This window comes from Denticeps clupeoides, chromosome 20 (assembly GCF_900700375.1).
Source record: "Denticeps clupeoides chromosome 20, fDenClu1.1, whole genome shotgun sequence".
Taxonomy (NCBI): domain Eukaryota; kingdom Metazoa; phylum Chordata; class Actinopteri; order Clupeiformes; family Denticipitidae; genus Denticeps; species Denticeps clupeoides.
In genome coordinates, this window is record NC_041726.1 from 14903171 (window position 1) to 14922894 (window position 19724).

Consider the following 19724-nt stretch of genomic DNA (forward strand, 5'->3'; position numbering starts at 1 on the left):
GACATTTGTTCATGAGCTTAATCAGAAAGCTCCTCATATTTATAACCTGACAAGCAAGTCTACACTGCACGACAGCAGTAGTGTTCCGTTTATGAAGATATGTATCTAATATCCACACAATACAATATTTAAATAAATTGTGTAGTCCCTAGTGTAGTTAAAAATAAATATAAAAATACCCTACTGACCCCCTCTGGGTTGAGCGCCATACAGCCTTAAAGGCTCAGCAGCTTCTTCCTGCCAGGTGTCCCCGTGAGGAACGGACAGACCCCGGCGGCTGGAGGCCTCAAGAATGCCTTCCACATGACGACCAATGGTCTCCTCCGCTGCAGCAGTGGTCTTCAACACGTCACGGAGGACCTGCAGGAGGCTCTCGTTTGCCTTCCGCAACAGGTTGCTATATTCAAACAACATAAACATGTATAAGTTTTCCAACCTACAATGAAAAGAAATGCACCAGTCAGCTCTGTTCTTGGAAAAACCCAGGTCTCCCTTCCGTCACATTTCAACCCTTTGCCCTAATGTCTAGCAATTTTATTGGTCATTTCTTTATCTCAGTCATTAGTTGCCTATACAGTTTCTTCTTTATGTAATAATTCAATGTCAAAACTTCACACAAATGCAGCACAGCACAGCAATTTCCGAAAACTGCACTGACATCCTGTAGCTGAGAGAAAACTCTCGGTTTAAGAAATGTGTCTGCAAAAAATTAAGAAGGTTTCTAGAACTTGTTTTATGATAGATATTATGACAATAGTCACATTTCAGCTGTGTACAAGTACAAGGATTTCATTCACCGCAGCTCAACTGGTGAAATGACCACTAATTAAATAGCATTAAAACCAGACTGTGTGGCCCAACCTGCTATGACCTAGACTAGCCAGCAGTAGGGTCCCATGTATGGTCTAACTGGGGACTAATACAGAGCACAACCCAGGTGATAGATCAATATCATGTCACATTTTGATCACCCGTCCCACACTGTCCCACTTTTTATTTCTCGTATGTTAATAGTGTTTTTAACTCTGTCTTCCCATCGTCTGCTGGTAACATGCAACCTTCTGCACAAAAAGAACTTCATTGGAGCACTTTCATGTTTGAACTGCAGCCCCGGAGTACGAGTGGCTTTCTTCGGGACGACGCTTCGCTGTCCCGGTTGCAGGACACAGGGAAGGAGAGCAACCATTTTAGACTTCTCTTCCATCCCGCATCCCTGCACTTGTCCCTCATACAGTCCTTGACCCCACCAAGTCCACTACTAATCCCCCCCCTTCTACATATTTATTCTGGTCTTATCTACCTGATTGCAATTTTGTACAGCTCTGTATTTGTCTCTTGAATTTGTCCTATGCTGCTCCAATATTTGGTCTGTTTACATCTGGTAAGCCAATTCGCCATGCATATCAGTCAACGGATCCTTTAACCTGACTTGCTATGTGGCAGGAAGGAGGTATTGGTACAGGGGTACTGCATAAATAATATAAATAATTTAAAAAATGATGATCCAGGTAAAATAAGAATCACACATCATATTGAAATACAGAACATTAATACTGTAATGAAAGTTTTTGTGGCTTTTTAATATCAAAATGTCTGCTGTTACCATTCAGTGAGATCATCTGAGTGGTCCGGGTCCTGTGATGATGTTGCTGCTCCCACTGCAGCCAGCCGTCCCACCTCGTCCTCTTCCCCCCTTGTGCTCAGCTGTAGGTTGCGCACAGGCAGGAGGGAAAGCACAGACAGCAGCCCTGTCATTGAGGAGGCTTCGAACCGAACTCGCCCACACGCCACTTTAACTGCACTTCAACAGACGGAGACGGGCCGATAATAAAAGCGTATTCAAATTCAGACTGCGGCCACGCTCACAAGAGTCACAAAGGGCACAAACATTGCCATCAGCTGGGCTGCTATGGCAACGCGTGCACCTGTGCCCGCCTGCTGTAGCAAACCAGCGCCACCTTTTGGCCAAAAAGAAGAATAAAAACTTCAGAGGAAGTTGCGAACCAAAAGAGACAAGGAAACCGCATACTACACAAAATAAAATTCCACACAATTACGACCACATGAAACCCAGTGATGTAGTTACCAGCTCTGTCTGCATAGAAGCACACTGCATGCTCGGCTTCATCACCGCTGCGGCTTTTCCTCCTCTCTCTTCCACTTCTTCGTCACTCTTTTAGAAGGAGATTAAAAAAAATAAAATAAAGGATTTAAGCATTCCGCAGGGCCATTTTAAAGTACCATCCTCCCAACTTTACTAAAACCCAAACATGAGCCTAATTTAAAATTGTAGAAACATGCCATAGGGGTAAGACAGACAATGATTTCCATTTTTTTTTTTTACATTTAATAATTTTGAGCAGTTTTTGAATCAGCCCACATCACACTTCCCTGTGGTCAATTGGTCTCATTTTGGATTGCAGACCTGTGTCTGTGAGCAGTGTGAATTGGAGTGAATGTAGAACACACTGCATTACCTCAGAATGCGATGTCATTCCTACATGTAACCTGACACTTTCACTTCATAGCCTAAACCCATTCCCAAAATCCTAGACTTGCAATTTCAGCATCCGACCAGCAGATCACAACCTTAACCAGGAGGCTTTTTGTCAAGAGTGGAAAAAACAACCCATAAAATGGGTTCTCTTCTCTTTATCAGGGTTAAACCTTCACAGCCACAAAAAAACAACTCACTCCAGATCTTAAGACACTACACAATTGATTCCAGTCACTGGTTGATACAGGTCCATAAACCTGTGGATGGAATGTGTTTGAAATTGTCTAATGAGTTCAGTGAGATCATTGACTTGATTATGTTAATTGTATTATTTTAATGTTCATTTATTTGTCTTTTCAAAAGACTGGTAAATCATTTAGAATTTGCTCTGCCCTGCCCAAAGTTCACTACAACGACTGTCGAAATGGTCTTTCCCTGCCCTGAGTACACTCACACTAGAGCACCTCCGACAACACGACAGGGAAGATAATGTTCTGAAAATGGAGCACCTCTACATCAAAGTCTCAGAATGTCAGGGCAGAACTGACCACAAGGAGCAGACGGAAATTTAGCCTGCTTACCATGTACCTGCTGTAAAAACAGATAACAAGGTACGAAAATGAGGGTTTTTACTGTGTGACACCGGTCATAGTATTCAAATGGCCAAGACAATAACTGCTCAAGGATCCAAAACCAACTGGCCACAAATGATCAGATATTGGAGCAGTAAAAAATGAGCATATTTTCAGCTCTCATACACTCCTCGCTCTGCACCTCGATCTCTCCGAATCCTCCAGCACTGGCATCACCATCTCAAGGCTCTAGGAAAGCATTCATCTAGACTTTTCTCTGTCTTTTCTAATGCAAACTAAAAAAAAATCCCCTTATAGGCAATTGGGTTGTGAGTTAGGTGAATGATATCTACAGATCAGGTCCTAGTGGACCACATGAGGGATTACAAGGATGGACATTTTAAAGCACTCATGTAAATCGCTCTGGATAAGAGCGTCTGCCAAATGCTGTACATGTAAATGTCATATCAAATCAATTATCCATCCATCACCTGTCTTGTAGTTGACGCAAAATGTGAATGGAGATACTGTATCAGTCCACAGCACAGGGGAAAGAATTAGACCATCATTGTTAAAAACTCTCTCTCACACAGTAATGGTATTCAACACTACTGAAATGGGATTCAACTTTGTTATCCACATAATAAACAACATAAAAATTAAATTAGCTAGGAGAAACATTAATCCTAAAATAATTTAAATAATCTTAAATGACATCTTATTGATGAAACATGTGTTTGCTTTATATATTCAAAATATTCCCACTGCTATTCCTTGTGACCATTTTCATGTGTCGTATGAATAACACACTTTGACTATTTTTCTGCATGTGTGGTTCATTACACTTTGATGGGTGTCCAGAATTAAAACCCTTGCAGCATAAATAGCAAATTGCTGCTATTACGCAGACCTAAAACCAAAGTACAAGTGTAGTAAACTGTAGGTAACATATACAGATGGATTAAACAATTATACACTATCTTTACAGTACGTTTTTAAAAGATTATAACGCCGAAGTGTCTAGATATGGACCTTCAAAACATGGTGTCTTTTTCATCGCAGTGTTGGGATTTTAAGATGAATCCTAGATTCCAAACCACATGAGAGCCAGCAGACAGGAGGGACAGAGCTCACCTTTGTCTCTGCATGCTCCTCCCGTCCCCTGGCACCAGAGTCGGTGGCGTCCGCTCCTCTTAACTCAGAGAGACGCAGCTGTTCTCTGAGGTGGGACAGCTCCTCAGTCCTCTCCTCCAACTGCTCCTCCAGTCTCACCACCTCCCCTCTCCACCTCCTCTGCAGCTCCTCGTCGGAGCTGGAGGGGGGACGGTCCTCCGACACCCCACCCTGTTCCTTCACCTCGCGCTGGGTCTGTACGGCGGACGTGGTCTCCCGCGACTGCTTGGCGATGCGGGCCAGTTCAGTCTGCTGAGCAAACTCCACAGACATCTGTACTATGACCTGAAGAACCAAAATGAATTTTTTTGGGATTAATATAAACAACTTTTAATCTTGGGTGTCTCCTGGGGTTACTGTCCCAGTAACAAGTTAAAAAAAAAAAAAAAAAAAGTGCTGCATTCTGGAATTAATGCACAAGAGGCTTTACCTGAATCACAAATCCAGATGAATAACTTGATTGACTTATATTTTTATTTAAATGACATTTTATTAAAATGTTTAGGGTTTTCTGCTATTGCATTGTTTAGCCTGATTCTGATTGATTTTCTGTTCATAACTGAGCATTAGTTCAACGTCCCATACCCTGGCAACCTCCTCCTCCATCGAGGATGATGACGTCTCTTTGTGTCTGTTCGCCACGGCCACCCCTCCGTTAATGCTGGACTGCTCCTCCTCCACCTCCTCTCCCTCGGTCTGCCGCCGCTCCGCTCTCAGCTTCTCCAGCTCTGTGCGGTGCTGCTCCTTCAGGGCTGTAACCTCCTGCAGGTACTTGTGGTAGAGCGCTTTGCGCAGCGCCTGCAGCTGCTGGGTCAGGCCCACGGACTTGGTGGGGGGGTGGAGCTCCTTGTCCAGACCCAATTCCGTGTCTTCCTCGCCCCACAGCTGAAGACGAACATAGAAGAGTCACAGTTCAGTCCCATTTGTTCAGGGGGTCTGAAGAGAGAGCTTTATTCTTTTTTGTTAAAATCAGTAGCAGCCGCCACGGTCACCAACTAACCCCCCGCCTTCCTTCACTACAAAAAAATGAGTGTGTTTGTGCCTTCAGGACAACAAGACAAAGTAACCCTAACATCACAGACATCTCTGTCCTACAGTCAAAGTCAAATGACTGTTTCATTAAGTCATATTTATATTTCATTAAGTCATATTTATATTTCATTAAGTCATATTTGGATTCATTTTGTCTTTTACATACACAAAGCCATTCAAAAGTTTAGCAGGTCCGGCAACAGACGAATCCTGAACCGCCTAGGCGCCACTGAGCAGAGCACCGTCCCCACACGCTGCTCCCCGGGTGCCTGTCATGGCTGCCAACTGCTCACCAAGGGTGATGGGTAAAATACAGAGGACACATTTCATTGTGTCACCGTGTGCTGTGCTGGAGTGTTGACAATCAATGACAATCACTTCACTTTTGATAGAAATAATGTCAGCTGGAGGAAAAAACCCACAGACAAATTTTAACTTTTAACAAAATTAGAAATAGTTCTGTGATATGTTTTATATATCGGTCTCGAAGCGCCTGTGATGACAACACTACCACCCTCGCTCCTCCATTTACATCTTTCAGGCCCACCAGCTCTCAATTTCATGTCATTCATTCCCTCCCCCACCCTTCTCTCTCTATTCGTCCTTGTTCATGCCTCAGTTTAAGTCTCTCTCTCATCTCATCGCCATGTCCTTCTGCCAAGCGAGGATCAGCAAAGAATAAAAATGAAGCAGGTCACTCTAGCTGGGGCGGGGAAATCGACTTTTCATCACGACGCATTCTGCTACTAGTGTGATGTCTTACGCAACAAAGAAAAAAAAGCAGCACCTTCGCTCTCTCTCCTCTCCAACCGTATCAGCACGTGTGATTGAGGCCTTGACTGCGCGGAATATTCCGGAGCGGGATCTGGGACAGGCTCTGGCCGGGGGCAGTGCTCACCCTCTCTCTCTCTCTGACGCTCCGTTGAGTCACTTAATTTAAATTAGTGTTCCTCCCTCACAAAAGAGGGTCAGCAGGGGAAGGCGAGGATTCAGAGAGAGAGTGAGAGAGCGAGAGAGAAAAACCACAAACCTCGAGCTCCTCTCCTGCTCCTCTCTGCATGGAGTCTGACGTGCTGCAAAACAAGAGGAGGACGAATGTTAAGCAGCGACAAGTCAGGCCCTGCCAGGCTGACCACAAACTGGCAATTTACTGGTTTGATAGTGTAAGGCAAGGCAACCTCGGGATTTACAGAAATAAATTAAACAAATGAATCGGTGTAGAAATTACAATTTTTGGCATATAATCAAAGTTTAAAACATGATCTTAAATGGTAAACAGTTTAAAGTGAGAAGAGTCTGATGATTGACCACTACTTTCACATTCTTACAGTCAGTAGTTACAGGGACAGACCCCCTGGGGACACTCAGGGTTAAGTGTCTTGCTCAGGGACACGATGGTAGTAAGTGGGGTTTGAACCTGGGTCTTCTGGTTGATAGGTGAATGTGTTGCCCACTAAGCTACTACCACCTTTTCCAACCTACACACACATGCCAATGTACTCAAGCTTTTCCAGTACCTTAAACCAATGGAATGAGCTCCTGGGTGTGAATGTGATTGCGGCTGTGTGAGGTCATTTTTAATTGCTGAATGGTACATGCAGATATTGTGTCTACTACGATAAAAAGATGGCCTACAAAATATGTTATTGTCCGAACATGGAGGATGTTAGACGAAGCAGGATGCCTGGTCATGCCAGGTGAGGGGAGAAGTGGCAAATAATTTTTTTGTGCTGTCCTTTGTGCACAAACTTTATAAAGTAAATAATAAATAAATAAAACATAATGTGACAATCCTCTGTACAGCTTAATGTACAATAGGTATTTGAATAAATTGCGTGTTAGTCCTCATTTTTGGTTGCAGTAACAATTCTACTTTGACTTACTGCAGATTTTATTGCAGACAGTATGAATAAATTATATAGTGTGTTTTGCCTTCATTTAATTTGTTAATATGCAACCTAACTATATTTTTAAATTCCAATTTATTTCACATAGTCCCAATTTTACTCAATTTACTCAAATAGGTTTATATATAGGCCAAACGTATTAATGCACTTTAGTGTAAATGCAATAATTGGCAAATTATTAGTTATTCTAGTACTTAACCTTTAATCTGGATTTCCATTTGACAAAAGCTGTTTTTATAAAATTGACCACACTCTTTAAACAATTGCAATTTGATTGCCAAAAATACGATTCCAATTCCTATTAATGCCTAGGGTACTCTAATGACTTATTATATAAATGACAAAGCAGTATAAAGGGAATTAGCACATTATTGCCCAAATTGCCCAATATCTATGGTTATATAAATAATTCCAGAGGTGTCTGATTATGCCTTTCTGAACCTCACATGCAAAATCGACCTGGAACAAAAGAGGTTTCTGGTTACCCCACATGCTACCAGTAGGTGGCAACAATCATTGAGTGACATGAACCTAAAAAAAGGTTAAGGTTTTGTGGGACACTGAGTCCAATCTTCATCTGCAGATCCTAATGCATAATCGCACTTAAGCATGGTATGCAGAGAGGCGGGTATTGTAAAACACTCTCAACTCCTGCTGGTCAGAACGGTTCTTCTAGTTGTGTTGGTCACTCGACAGGTGAACCACGAGGCAGACGTTTTCACCAGACCCCCCGCAGCAACAGCTGTCCCAGACACAAGCTATCCTCCATATGCTGAGATTAAGCAGCCTGAAGACCCAGACCGCAAAGAAAGAATAAATTACTTTATTTATATGTCGGCAGGTTGTTTTATTAGTAAAAATTGCCTGAGATATCCCAAATAGTTTAATACCTGATAAAAGGTATGACTGGGGCATAGATTTCATTTGAAAATGTTTCTTTGAAATTTAACATTGGTTCTCAGAAAAGCATTAACACAGACAAAATGACTTCAAATGGCCCTTGAAAACAATTACAAAACACATTTCAGAAAATGTAAGTGCCTTTCCAACCAGCCACAGAAAAACATGAAAGCAAACAGATTTAGGAAGCAACTCTGTAACGGCGAACATCACTCTGTCATTAAGGCCATCATTTCATGTCGCACATCTCCAACAGGCCCTGCTGCTCTCTTTCAGCCTAGTTACAAAGCAGCCGCCATGCAGCCAGTGCCCTCATCAATGTTTCAGACGCTCGCGCAGCAGGACGGCTGGGGTACAGAGCTTGCCTTTCAAACGCTTAGATCCATTGGCGTTTGATGTCTGCACACGTGCTTATGTAAAATATGTAAAAGGACATGGAAAAATATACTTTCGGACCGTCAGTTTAGAATTATTATTAATATACTGAATATATTAATGTACTGAAAGTCTCTTATGAAACTCAAGTTATGAAGATTATGGTAAATCCAGTGTTTTCTCTGTGTCCCATTACGCCTACATCATGCCATATGTAGTCAGTCTAAAGTCATGAGTGGGAAATGAAGCATTCATTTTCTGTTATTAATTATTAATCCTTATCCTAACAAAGCACACAAAGTGGAACTTAGAATAAGAATTAAAAAAGTAATTTATGTTATAGAGTAGTGAAAAGAGTCATTCTTTGGGGTAATTTATTTAAAAAAGGTAAAAGTTCATATAATTAATATAACTAAATGTTGTTTGCTTTATGTTGATTATGTCTTTATTTTCTTTATGTTGTTCTGAAATACCAATTAAACACTATTACTGAAAGGTGTCTACATTTATAAAAATAATATGGTTGGGGCAGAAATTTGACATTAAAATAATAATAATAATAATCATTGTTTTTATGTAATTGTATAGTATGTTATTAAGCAATATATAGATCTTAAAATCTGGGTGTACAAAATTTGTCAATTTAAAACAATGTTCAAAATCATGAGAACCAATACATGCAGGCCTATTAATAAAAATAATAAAACAGTCAAAAGAAAGCCATTCATCAAATGAAGCATTCAATGGCTTTCTCCTGAACTGTGTACTGACCAAACAAAAGTGTGTATGCTAGATGGTGAAATCCTGGAAGGCCATTGCATGTAACCTATGGAGATATTTACTACGTCATAACTGACCTTACTGTCAAAGGCAAAGCTGGCAATAAAAGTTGATTCAAGGCCATTCAACAGCATAAAAAATCTATGACAGAATTCTAGCAGCTCTTGTTCCAGGACGCCTGTCTGTCTGAGCTGTACCTGTACTGGGCCTGAGAGCTGGTGGTTTCCTCCAGACGCTGCTGTAGTAGTATCAGCTCGGTGGTGTAACGCTCCTCCGTCTCTTTGGCCTGCTGCTGGTAGTAGGCACGCAGGTGTTCGATCTCCTGTCGGTGGCGCTCCTCCAGGTGAGCTTTCTGCTCCTCAAACTCTGCCTTCAGCCTCTCACTTTCAGGCAGGCGTAACGAGATTGCCTTCAGCGGCTCTAACGACGCAGAAACAACGTTAGGCAATGTTAATGAAGCTCAAACATGGAAATATTGCTGCCTGTAATAATAACAAATCTGAAACTAAAAATGTTCACATTCCAGTGAAATCACTGAACTCAATGCTAAATAACATTCAATCAAGACTAACAAACTGAAATGTTTCAAATACGTCAGAAAGACATATACACACACAGGCAAGTGCATGTTGAATAAGAACAAAATCAAGTGGTACTAAAAACATTAAATGAACGATAAGCACAAAAGTTTCCACCAGAAATGAGTGTCTTGGTGGAAGTGGCTTATTAAACGGGGCATTTCAGATCACCGGAAGCTGATCCTGAGGCGTGGATCTGTGTCCGCAGGCCGGCGATCTCCTCCTCACTGCTGAGCTTCAGCTCCTCGTAGGCCAACTGCAGCATCTCCACCTGTCAGTCAACAGAGAAAAGGGCCGATTTTGTGCTTTTGCCATGTAGTCACCTCCATCACCATCATCATCTATGCCCACCGAGTCAGCCAAAAAGTACGCTATTCTAAACACAATTTTTTTTTTATTAATATTTTTTATATATTTTTACAGCAATTTCATACTAATACATATGCAAGTAAATAAACATTGAAGGGAAAACTCCTTGTCCTACCTTATCCCCATCTGCTTTCAGCGCCGAATGTACCATTGTGAGCCGACGGTACTCCAGTTCAACCTCTTCCTTGAGTTCCTTGAGACTGCAGCACACTTCTGAAACAAGAATCAACCGATCTTCATTAAATACGTACAGATGTCCGATCATGATTTTCATTTTTAAAGATTGCAGTGTTTTGCCAATTCTTCTGATAATCTAATCCTATACCTCTAGCTTCATGCAACATTGACACAGGATCTGTAGGTTCGTCTGAGTGGGCAGCAGGACTCCGCTCGCCCTCTTCACCTTGCGCTCTGGTTGGAAGGGATTCAATAAGCTCCTGGCCGAGAAGTTTGACAAAGGACTGAAAACAAAAGTTAACAAACAATTATGGCACCTTCATTGTCTGTCTTTTAATATTATTTATTTCATATAAAATGTACAGAATGTTCATACATACACAGTTTATGCCATTTAAATCCAGTTGCACTGGTATCTTATTGCTGATCAGTTTGTTTCAAAAACATTTTACACTGCTCCACTGTGCCATTTAAATTGCTAACAGGGACAAATACAAATATGCAAAAAAAAATATATTTTACCTGTACAACTTCATTGCATTCTTCAGAAACTGCTTGAAATACATTTGCAATTTTTTGGGATTTGGTTTCTTCTTTGTGATCTAAAAAATAAAGCAACATAATTGAACTGGCTTTCCGCATGAAAAGGTGAATTCTCTTCTCTGAGCACTAGTTGTGAGGTTTGATGTGGTCCCCTGTCCATGTGAGCCCGCTGACCTTTCCCACCCATCTTCTCCCACCGGTGACCCTCCAGAGCATGGCTCTCCTGCAGCTCCTGGCCCAGCCTGCGCAGATGAGACTCGGCCTCTGCCTGCAGCTGCTCTCTCTGCAGCTCCAGCTGCGCAGCATGGATCTGAGACAGGCTGATTCGCTGGGCCTCCATCTGAAGCATGAACTCCTCCTGCCGGATAAGCGGGATAGTGGGGCAAATTTGAGGAAAACTGCAGGGTGGACACTGGTGATTTTGATGCCTGTCTTAATTTTAGTTTAAGGCTAGTCTTTGCATCAAGCTGTCTTTTTAGTCTTTATTAGTCAACTACGTCTGAATATTTTAGTCTAATTTGTCAATGAAAATTGTATTTTAATCTCTATTTAATATTCTATGTGACCCAGTCAATAGTACAAGCACCTAGTAGAACAGACAAAAACAACATTTTCTTTAAGTCAAACCCGTTTCATAACCACACGTACGTTTTTCTTTTCCACTTCATTGTAAAGTATGAATGTGGTAGGTCACTTTTTTAAAATGAATCAATGTTGCAATTACCAAATTCAACCCTATGAATTCATTGAGACCTTTGCAAATCTGTCAAGCTGCAACATTTTGGCAAATTTGATGGATATGTAATACATAAATTGTGGTGATGGCGAAATTCTGCACGGACTGACGTGTGTGTGTGTGAATAAGTGAAGAGGCCTAGCTGAAGTACATGGAGAGAAAGAGACACGCACACATCAAGGAAAGCAGGAATGAACACCTGGTCTCCAGAATATTCCATGGGTTGGAGGGAGGACTATTATACATAATTACAAAGGGAGCAGAGAAACAAGCCATGCCTCCTATCTGAAGTGTTAACACAGTTCCCCGCAGCAGCATGAATTTATTAATCCGTTGAACACTGCAAGTTGTTTAAATGTGGTCCACCTTAGTCGTTTAAGGACAGACATGCTACACTTAAACCTGACAACACATTTTGCAGGTGCTAATGAGGTTGCCTGAAGATGTTACCATGAATTAAAAAAAAAAAATACAGCAAAGTACTATACACAGGGTGGAAATAAGTCAAATTAAATATAATTAATTTTATAAAATTAGATAACTGTTAAAAAAACATTAATGCACAGCTTCTACTCAACATTAATTGGTCTTTATATATTACAGTAAAATTCCTGGTAATGGGAAATATAACCAAGATAATTACAGCAGCACCATAAGCACATTATGAATCACTGTTGTACCAACAAAGACTGTTCAAGTGACACCACAATAAACCATAATCAAAATGGCAGGTGATTATGAAAAGATTAGACTATTCAATCAAGTTTTGGCAAATTAAGAAATAACAAATCTTGCTTGCAAAATCGAATTTTGCTGGAGGACCTGTTAGATCTCCTTGTCAAAACCAAGGGACACATCAAACCCCCAGCTGAGAACTTCTGTTCAGGAGTCTAGCGGTAAAAATGTGGAAAATGGGCAAAACTGAATATTTACATGGTCGATGGTGCCTGCGATTCCATGGCCAGCCTCTGCATCCCCTTGGATCACTGTCTGGGTTTCAACATCACAGCTTTCAATTCCCCCATCCTACGGAGAAGGTAACAGGTAACAGGTAAAATTCTCAGCATAAAAAAAAAAAAAAAAAAAAAAAAGAAAGCACCTATAACGAAAGTGAAATATTTTGGGTTTTATATTTATAAAAAGAAAAAATATATATCTTAATGTATTAGAATACTGACTACAACCTTTATCAATGTTCTAAAGCAAAAATAACCAAACATTTAATGCTTGAGGCAATTTATTCCCTGGTTTGCAAGCAAATCAATGGAGGATTCAGAATTCACGTCATTCTCTACAGTGTGAGGGCTGCCATTACAAATCAGAGAGAATCTTCTTCTGGCACAACGACCCGACACCTATGCAACCACGGACCCAACACTGCTCGCGTTAAACAGCACAAGTGGCCGCGTTAAAGAGCACAAGTGGCCGCCTCAAGCCACTCAACCCCCCCGGTCCTAATTCCGGCAGGAAAAAGCCGAATGGAGCCTCTCTGCAGTCAAGCCCATTTCTGGAAGGTGAGCAACAGATTAGTCAGATCGCAAACACTGTGGACGGTGCCTCCAGAAATGCTAAGTATGGTAAACTCCGCCAGGCAACTGAGCTACATCGAACCCATCAGGCGCCTTCGGCGGGCCCATGGGATCAATTCACCGCGGGATCAATTCACCGCGGGACGGCCGGAAAGTTCCGGGCCGCTTATTCACCCGATTTCACGGACCGCGTCTCCCAGCTGCCACTCACCTGCTTCCCCACGCTGGCGACTCCGTGGCGGCGCAGTGGCGTGTGCCGCATCCCCCCGCTAGGCGCCTGCGCGTCTTCCCCTCCTCCACCTGTTATTCCGTCCTCCGGCAGACGAGAGCTTCCCTGCGATCGCTGCTGCTGCTGCAGCTGCTGCCGCTGTCGCCGCCGCTTCGGTCTCCGCTGGCGCGGCTCTGGCGGAACGGTGGGGGGTGGAGGGGGGGACGAGGATGGAGAGGAGGAGGAGGAGGCGGACGGACCTTCAACAGGTGCGTTGCTGCGCTGGCGCGGCTCGGACTCCGCCTCCTTTCCCGCGACGTGGAGGGGCGGGTCCTCCTCGGGTCCGGCTTGGGTCACCGCGGCCCTCGCCAGGTCCTGATGGCCGCGCCTCAGCTCCTCTTCCAGGTGCACAAGCTCAGCCTGGCTTTGCTCCAGACGGGCTGTGACTTCCGACAGTCGAAGTGCCAGGATCTCCTTCTCCTGCTCTGACGTCTGCAGCTTCTCCATCAGCTCTGTGGTGTCCTTCTCTACGGCTGGTCTGCCCTGGTCACCATCTTGTTGCTGTTGTTCGACGATCTCATGACGCGAGACATTGAACTCCATTTTCTCACTGAGCAGCTTTTCGTTCAGAAGGGAAGAATGCTCCTCCTTCAGCTCCTGGTAGTTCGCCTCAAACTCCTTCTCAGCTAACGAGAACGTGTTCTTCTGCCATTCAATGTCGTCTTCTAACTTGTCGATGCATTTTTGCAGCTGTTCATTCTTGGTCACAACGGAGTCCAATTTCATGCCGAGCTCGTCCCTGTCCTTACTGAGGAACCCGATCTCCTCTCTCATTGACGAGATTGATTCTTCGAGAGCGCCGTTTTCAGACTCCAGATCTTTCCGTTCATTTTCCCAGCCTTGCTCTCTTTCTTTCGTCTCTTTCAGCAGCAGTTCATATTCGCTTCGTATCTTTTTGGTCTCTTCCTCCACGTCGACCCTTTCACTCTCTTTCTCCCGAAGTTGCTTTACTTCAAACTGCAGTTCCTTCAACTGCATCACCAGCTCTTCCATTTTCAAGCTCTCCACTGATTGGCTGAGAGCATCTTTAAGTGCTGCAATCTCACCCAGAAGCACATCCCTCTCCTCAGCCAGTGCCTCTTTTTCGCTGGCCGTCAGACACAGATTACCCTGGAAGGTCTTCTGCAGCTTGTCCAGAGCCTCGGTGTGCCTTCGTTCCAGCTCATCCCGCAGGTTCTGCACATTGAGCTGGCTCTCTCTCTGCAGGTCGTCCCGCAGCCTACTGAGCTCCTCCTCGTGGCTAAAGAGGAGCTGTGTCCTCAGCCTCTCCAACTCGGCCTCCTGAGATTCGGCCATGCGGTCTAAAACCGCGTCCTTCTCTCGTTCCAGCATGTCCAGCTTAATCTTGTAGTTGGTCACCTCTGACTCGTGCTTGGCCTCCAGCTCTCCTGTAGTCAACTGTGCTGCGGCCAGTTTAGCCTGGAGATCGCTGATGGCAACGTGGAGACGTTTCATCTCTTCCTGATGTTGCTCCTGAGCATCTCCAAACCCTTGAGGGACCAGATCCCCCCTGCCATTTGAAGAACTAATGGTATGGAGGAGGTCCTCCACTTGGTTCTGTAGGTTGAGCTTCTCTTCGGATACCAGTGTGAGGTCTTGTCTGGCCCTCTCGCGTAGCACCTGGGCCTCCTGGAGCTTCTGCTGAAGATCGATGATGCGGGCATTTAGCTGATTCACCTCACCACAGCTCTGTGCTGATTGGCTGCGCAGTCGTTCTGTCTCAGCGTTGTGCTGATCAACTAGATGCGCCATGTCGGCAGTGTGATTCTCAACCAATCGTTCCATTTCTGCTATCTGCTGAGATCGCAGTTCCTGCTTCATGTGGACAATTTGCTCGCCGTACATCTCATCAAGCTCAGCCCGAAGATGGTCCAGTTTGCGCGTGGCGTCCTCCTCGACATGCCGCAAGGCTTCGCTCTCTGACAAACTGCCCTGGTGGCAACGCTTCTGCAGGTCCTCCACAGTGCCCATCAGCTGCTGAATCTCCCCAGAAGACATCCTCTCCTTCTGCTTCGATGCTGACAGTTCTGTCCTGCAGCTCTCAAGCTCGATCCTCAAGGAATCTACTTCCACTTTCTTAGCATCAAGTTCAGCCACGTTACTATCCAGTTCTTCTCTATGGTTCCTGCTGCTCTCCAGCTCTACTTTTACACCCTCCAGCTCCTTCGCTTTGGAGGCCAGTTGCAGGTTCAGGTTTTTCAGTTGCTCCTCGGAGACCAAAAGCTCCGCTTGCAGTCGTACTAGGGTCTGCTGATGCTCAGAAATCTGCTGCTTTTGCTCTGTAATCACAAGCTCCTTTTCTTGCAATTTCATTGCAAACGATTGTTCCATGTTCTCGCTCACCTGCAAAGAGCAAATCCCTATTAATTTGTCCAAACGTACTAATAAGGAATAACGAAACACTGAAGGTAGACTTTACTTCTATGGAGCACAGAATCATTTAAAAAGTGACTTGCGATGTACCCTGTAGGCTTCACTCAGCTGGTGCCGAGTCTGTGTGAGCTGTAACAGATGCTCCTCGCCGTGCTTCTGGTGATCTCTGACCTCTTGATCCTTCTCCTCAAGCTGCTGCTGGCAGTGCAAGATCTGCTGCCTGGCCTGCAGCAGGTCTGCGGCTGTACTGCTGTGGCTGGTGTTCCTGAGAGACTCTCCAGCCTGAAGCTATGGCAGAAAGAAGAAAAAACAAACATTCTTATAATGAAAAATCTCCGCTAAAAAGATGTAGTGACAGGACGGCAGCGGAACCTGCTGGAACTGAATCTGAAGCTTGTGGCTCTGTTCGGTCAACTCCAAGAATTCCCTCATGACCTCATCCTTCTCTTGACGGGCCAGCTGTAGGTTGGCCGTGAGCTTGGTGATGATGCCATCTCTCTGTTTCAAAGCCGCCTCAAAGTCCTGCAACTTTGGAGACGTCACATCTATTAGACCAGTCAGGTTGCCATGGCTCCTCAACTTTTAAGAGAAATAATTACAGAATGGTATTTTCTGTCAAGAGTTTTAATGTTCAGTTCCACTAATGAATTTGTGGAAATGTTTTACTGTTTCTGAGGAGACAAAAAGAAAGCAAGCATAACGCAAGCTCCACTCTTCATGGTTGCACATCAAACAATAATCCTCCAACAGAACCACAAAACCAGGGTCATGACAGCATATAAAATTAATGAATCATATCAAAAGATCAAGGACGTTCTCGTCACCCACGACTCATGACTCAGAATTCAGAGGCTCTGCAAAGCTGATTCATCTTATAGCGTGTGGGACCGCAGAAGACGGAAGGAGAGGAGCAATACCTGTTGCACTCCCTCTTTCCCAAATGCGGCTCTGATCCCTTCCAATTCTCTGGTCAGGTCCTCCAGCGCCTGGTTCTTGGCGTTCAGCTCATCCTCCATGTCTTGCAGCTTGTCAGGAGCGCCTCCTAGCAACTCGTCTTCAAGCTGGGCTTCAGACTGCTGGACGCCCTCCTCCTGAGAGAAAGCGGCGCGTACTTAGACCCAGAACAAGGTGCAATAGTCCTTCTCTTACTGGTTATAAACGCTTTTGTAATTGCCTGGTTATGTCCTCTCCCACCCGCTGTCTCAGCATAATCTACGCCTATAAAATGTCAAGAAGCCCCACTCTACCCCGAAACTCGCTGTGAGTGATGAGCGAAGTTAACACAGCACTGCAATGCGCCGCCCTCACATTAGTAAGCAAAAGCCCCAGATTAGTAAATTAGACAGAAAATCACAGACACGAAGAGCAGGAGGTGATGTGTGCGGGACATAAAAAGAGAGGCGAGTTTGCACAGCAGCCAGCCTAAATGCAAATCCCGAGTGCATCGTTTTCTTTCATTTTCTCACATTACTGTACCCTGTAAAAGTCTTCAGAGGACTCCAGTGCTTTTTCTGTCATCTCATGGCACCCATTAACCTGTTAATTCACAACATTTAACATTCGCAACTCATCTATTTAGAATTTCTTAGTGTTTTGTTAAAAAAAAAAAAAAAAGGAAGCAAGGAAAGATTATCTGAATAAAAAAATAATAAAATGTGTGAAGAGTGAACAGGATTCAATAGAAGGGACTGGGGTTGGCACTCACATTAGCATCACTATGACAATGATTACCATAAATTGGACACACGCGTACAGAGGAGGATGCTTAATGCCTCCTAAGGGAAATGAAATCCCCATTCGCCTCTGCACGCTCTGCATCTGCATTAGTGACACGGTTACATATGTTTCTGACGCTTACCTCCGACGAGTAGTCTTCTGCCGTGGTGGACACTTCGCTTTCAGGCTGAAATAAGGGAACATTTGAGAGGGGGGGGTGTCAGTCATCTAATCTAAACTCTTCAGTACCTCTGGGTTTGTAAAGACAAATACAAGAGGCCAGCGTTAAGGAAATGTAGAGTGTAAATGGCATCTACCCCACTGACCTACATCCAGCAGTGCTGAATTTTTTAGACCACAACAGACGTACGACTTCGCTTAGTAGTGGGTGAATGATCAGTACTGTTACACTCCAGCTATTATAATGTGAATAATTACAACGTGTATGATTAGCATGCTATGTAGAAGCCTTCGGGGGAACTGTGTCTCCCGGTGCTGATGAATAATTTATAGCACGCATGATATCAGATCCTGCATATGACTCTGCAGTGAGGAGGCAGCAGAAGTCAAAACGGCCCCAACATCGGAATCCCAATGATCTGTGTGTGGCGAGGACATGCAGATAAAAGCAAGGGGGCGTGCTATGGCATTTAGTGGTCAGACGGTAAAAGAGGTTAAAAATAATAATAATAATCTACAGGTGAGCCTTTCGTGGTGGAAACGGACAGCAAAACACGCTTGCAAAGGCTTTCACTGCGGCATGTGCGCTGGAGAGCAGGAGCACTCTCAAACCGCGTTACCACAGCAACCACAGCCGGCGTAAAGTTGCACGGCTACTTAGGACCATCTCTGGTGGTAATTTAATTGTGTGCCGGCGCCGACCTTTTCCCACCCAATCTTCTGTTTTCTTCTCAGAAAACCAAATTACAAGACCTGGGGACATCAAAAAAAAAAAAAAAAAAAAAAAAAAAAAAAAGAAATTCCAGGAGCAGCAAAGTCTCAGGCCTCATAAAGAAGGAATTTTGAAGCATTTCCGAAGCAATACGTGGTAGAATCTCATTCATTTGCTGCAAAGCTGGGAGAATTCTCCATACAGACGAAGGCAGCGGGCAGCCCGACCAGTTAAAGACATAGTCGTCTGTTGCCGAGGCAACCGCTGATTTTGCAGTCATCTATAAGAGCAAAGTCACAGGCCAAAACTCTAGCTGCTGATTAAGCTTGCATATTTATTGCACCTTTAAAGTGAAAGTGAAGTGATTGTCACATTTGATACACAGCAGCAGAGCACACGGTGCACACAGTGAAATTTGTCCTCTGCATTTAACCCATCACCCTGAGTGAGCAGTGTGTGGGGACGGTGCTCTGCTCAGTGGCACCACGGCAGATCGGCATTCAAACCGGCAACCTTCTGATTACGAGGCCGCTTCCTTAACCACTAGGCCACCATGGCCCCATTCCTGTGCTTAATCGCAGGGCAGATGCAGAAGCAGGCGCAGACCTTTCAGCTGAATAAACCTGCGTATGAACTCAAGGCTGTGGAGGCTCTGATATTGTTGGTCAAAAGCTGGAAAAAATATATATTTTTTCCGCAGAATGCAAAAAGCTTTTTGTCCTTCTACACCCACACAGAGAAACGAGACCCTGAATTCACGGACAATTTATGAAGCAATAATCCAGACAAGGTATGCTCAAAACCGTCCCCATCCCCGTGTTCATCAACACAGTAAAATACTCAATAAGCGGACTCAAAGTAAAAATCAATACACATTAACAAAAACTCCAAAGATGACTGTTTTGCATGAACCCAGAGGCTTACAAATACTGACAAATCATGGTTAAGAAAATAACAGTGCTAGCCCTTTGGTTTTATGCCTGTATACGTCTATGTGCTGATGTATGTATGTATGTGTGCATGTATGTGTGGTTTTTGTGCTTGCAGATTGGCTAGAAAAAAAAAAGGTCATCACAGGACCTCATTAACTTAAACCCTTTATTCGGATTTACTTTTATTGGCAACACGGTCATATTTAAGAGGAGTTGAGCTTCAGTGTGGGCATGGCACATCATTCAAAGCAATCGAGCTCTGGACCGTCTTCCTTCGTGTCACGGTGATATTAAATGGATTGACATTAATTAGCACAAGGAGAGAGGAGCACTTTTCCTTCAGTTCGCTAGAACATTTAAAACATGGATCATGAA

At 43.9% G+C, this 19724-nt stretch overlaps 1 protein-coding gene across 6 annotated transcripts in view; it reads right to left on the bottom strand.

The window, feature by feature from the left end:
• Positions 1-19724, bottom strand: part of LOC114770548 (A-kinase anchor protein 9-like) — a 55965-nt gene that overhangs the window by 29666 nt on the left and 6575 nt on the right. For 5 of the 6 annotated variants that reach the window (XM_028964561.1, XM_028964564.1, XM_028964562.1 and 2 more), the window contains exons 3-21: positions 17668-17712; positions 17286-17345; positions 16727-16900; positions 16182-16337; positions 15900-16097; positions 13380-15779; positions 12573-12665; positions 11078-11261; positions 10883-10962; positions 10509-10644; positions 10299-10396; positions 9986-10085; positions 9434-9656; positions 6305-6347; positions 4828-5127; positions 4204-4527; positions 2087-2173; positions 1604-1704; positions 189-397 (exon numbers count right to left, since the gene is read on the bottom strand). In XM_028964561.1, coding sequence (XP_028820394.1) covers positions 189-397; positions 1604-1704; positions 2087-2173; positions 4204-4527; positions 4828-5127; positions 6305-6347; positions 9434-9656; positions 9986-10085; positions 10299-10396; positions 10509-10644; positions 10883-10962; positions 11078-11261; positions 12573-12665; positions 13380-15779; positions 15900-16097; positions 16182-16337; positions 16727-16900; positions 17286-17345; positions 17668-17712 — 5011 coding nt within the window. The remainder of the gene's footprint in view (positions 1-188; positions 398-1603; positions 1705-2086; positions 2174-4203; positions 4528-4827; positions 5128-6304; positions 6348-9433; positions 9657-9985; positions 10086-10298; positions 10397-10508; positions 10645-10882; positions 10963-11077; positions 11262-12572; positions 12666-13379; positions 15780-15899; positions 16098-16181; positions 16338-16726; positions 16901-17285; positions 17346-17667; positions 17713-19724) is intronic. The other variant, XM_028964563.1, reaches the window with a different exon arrangement.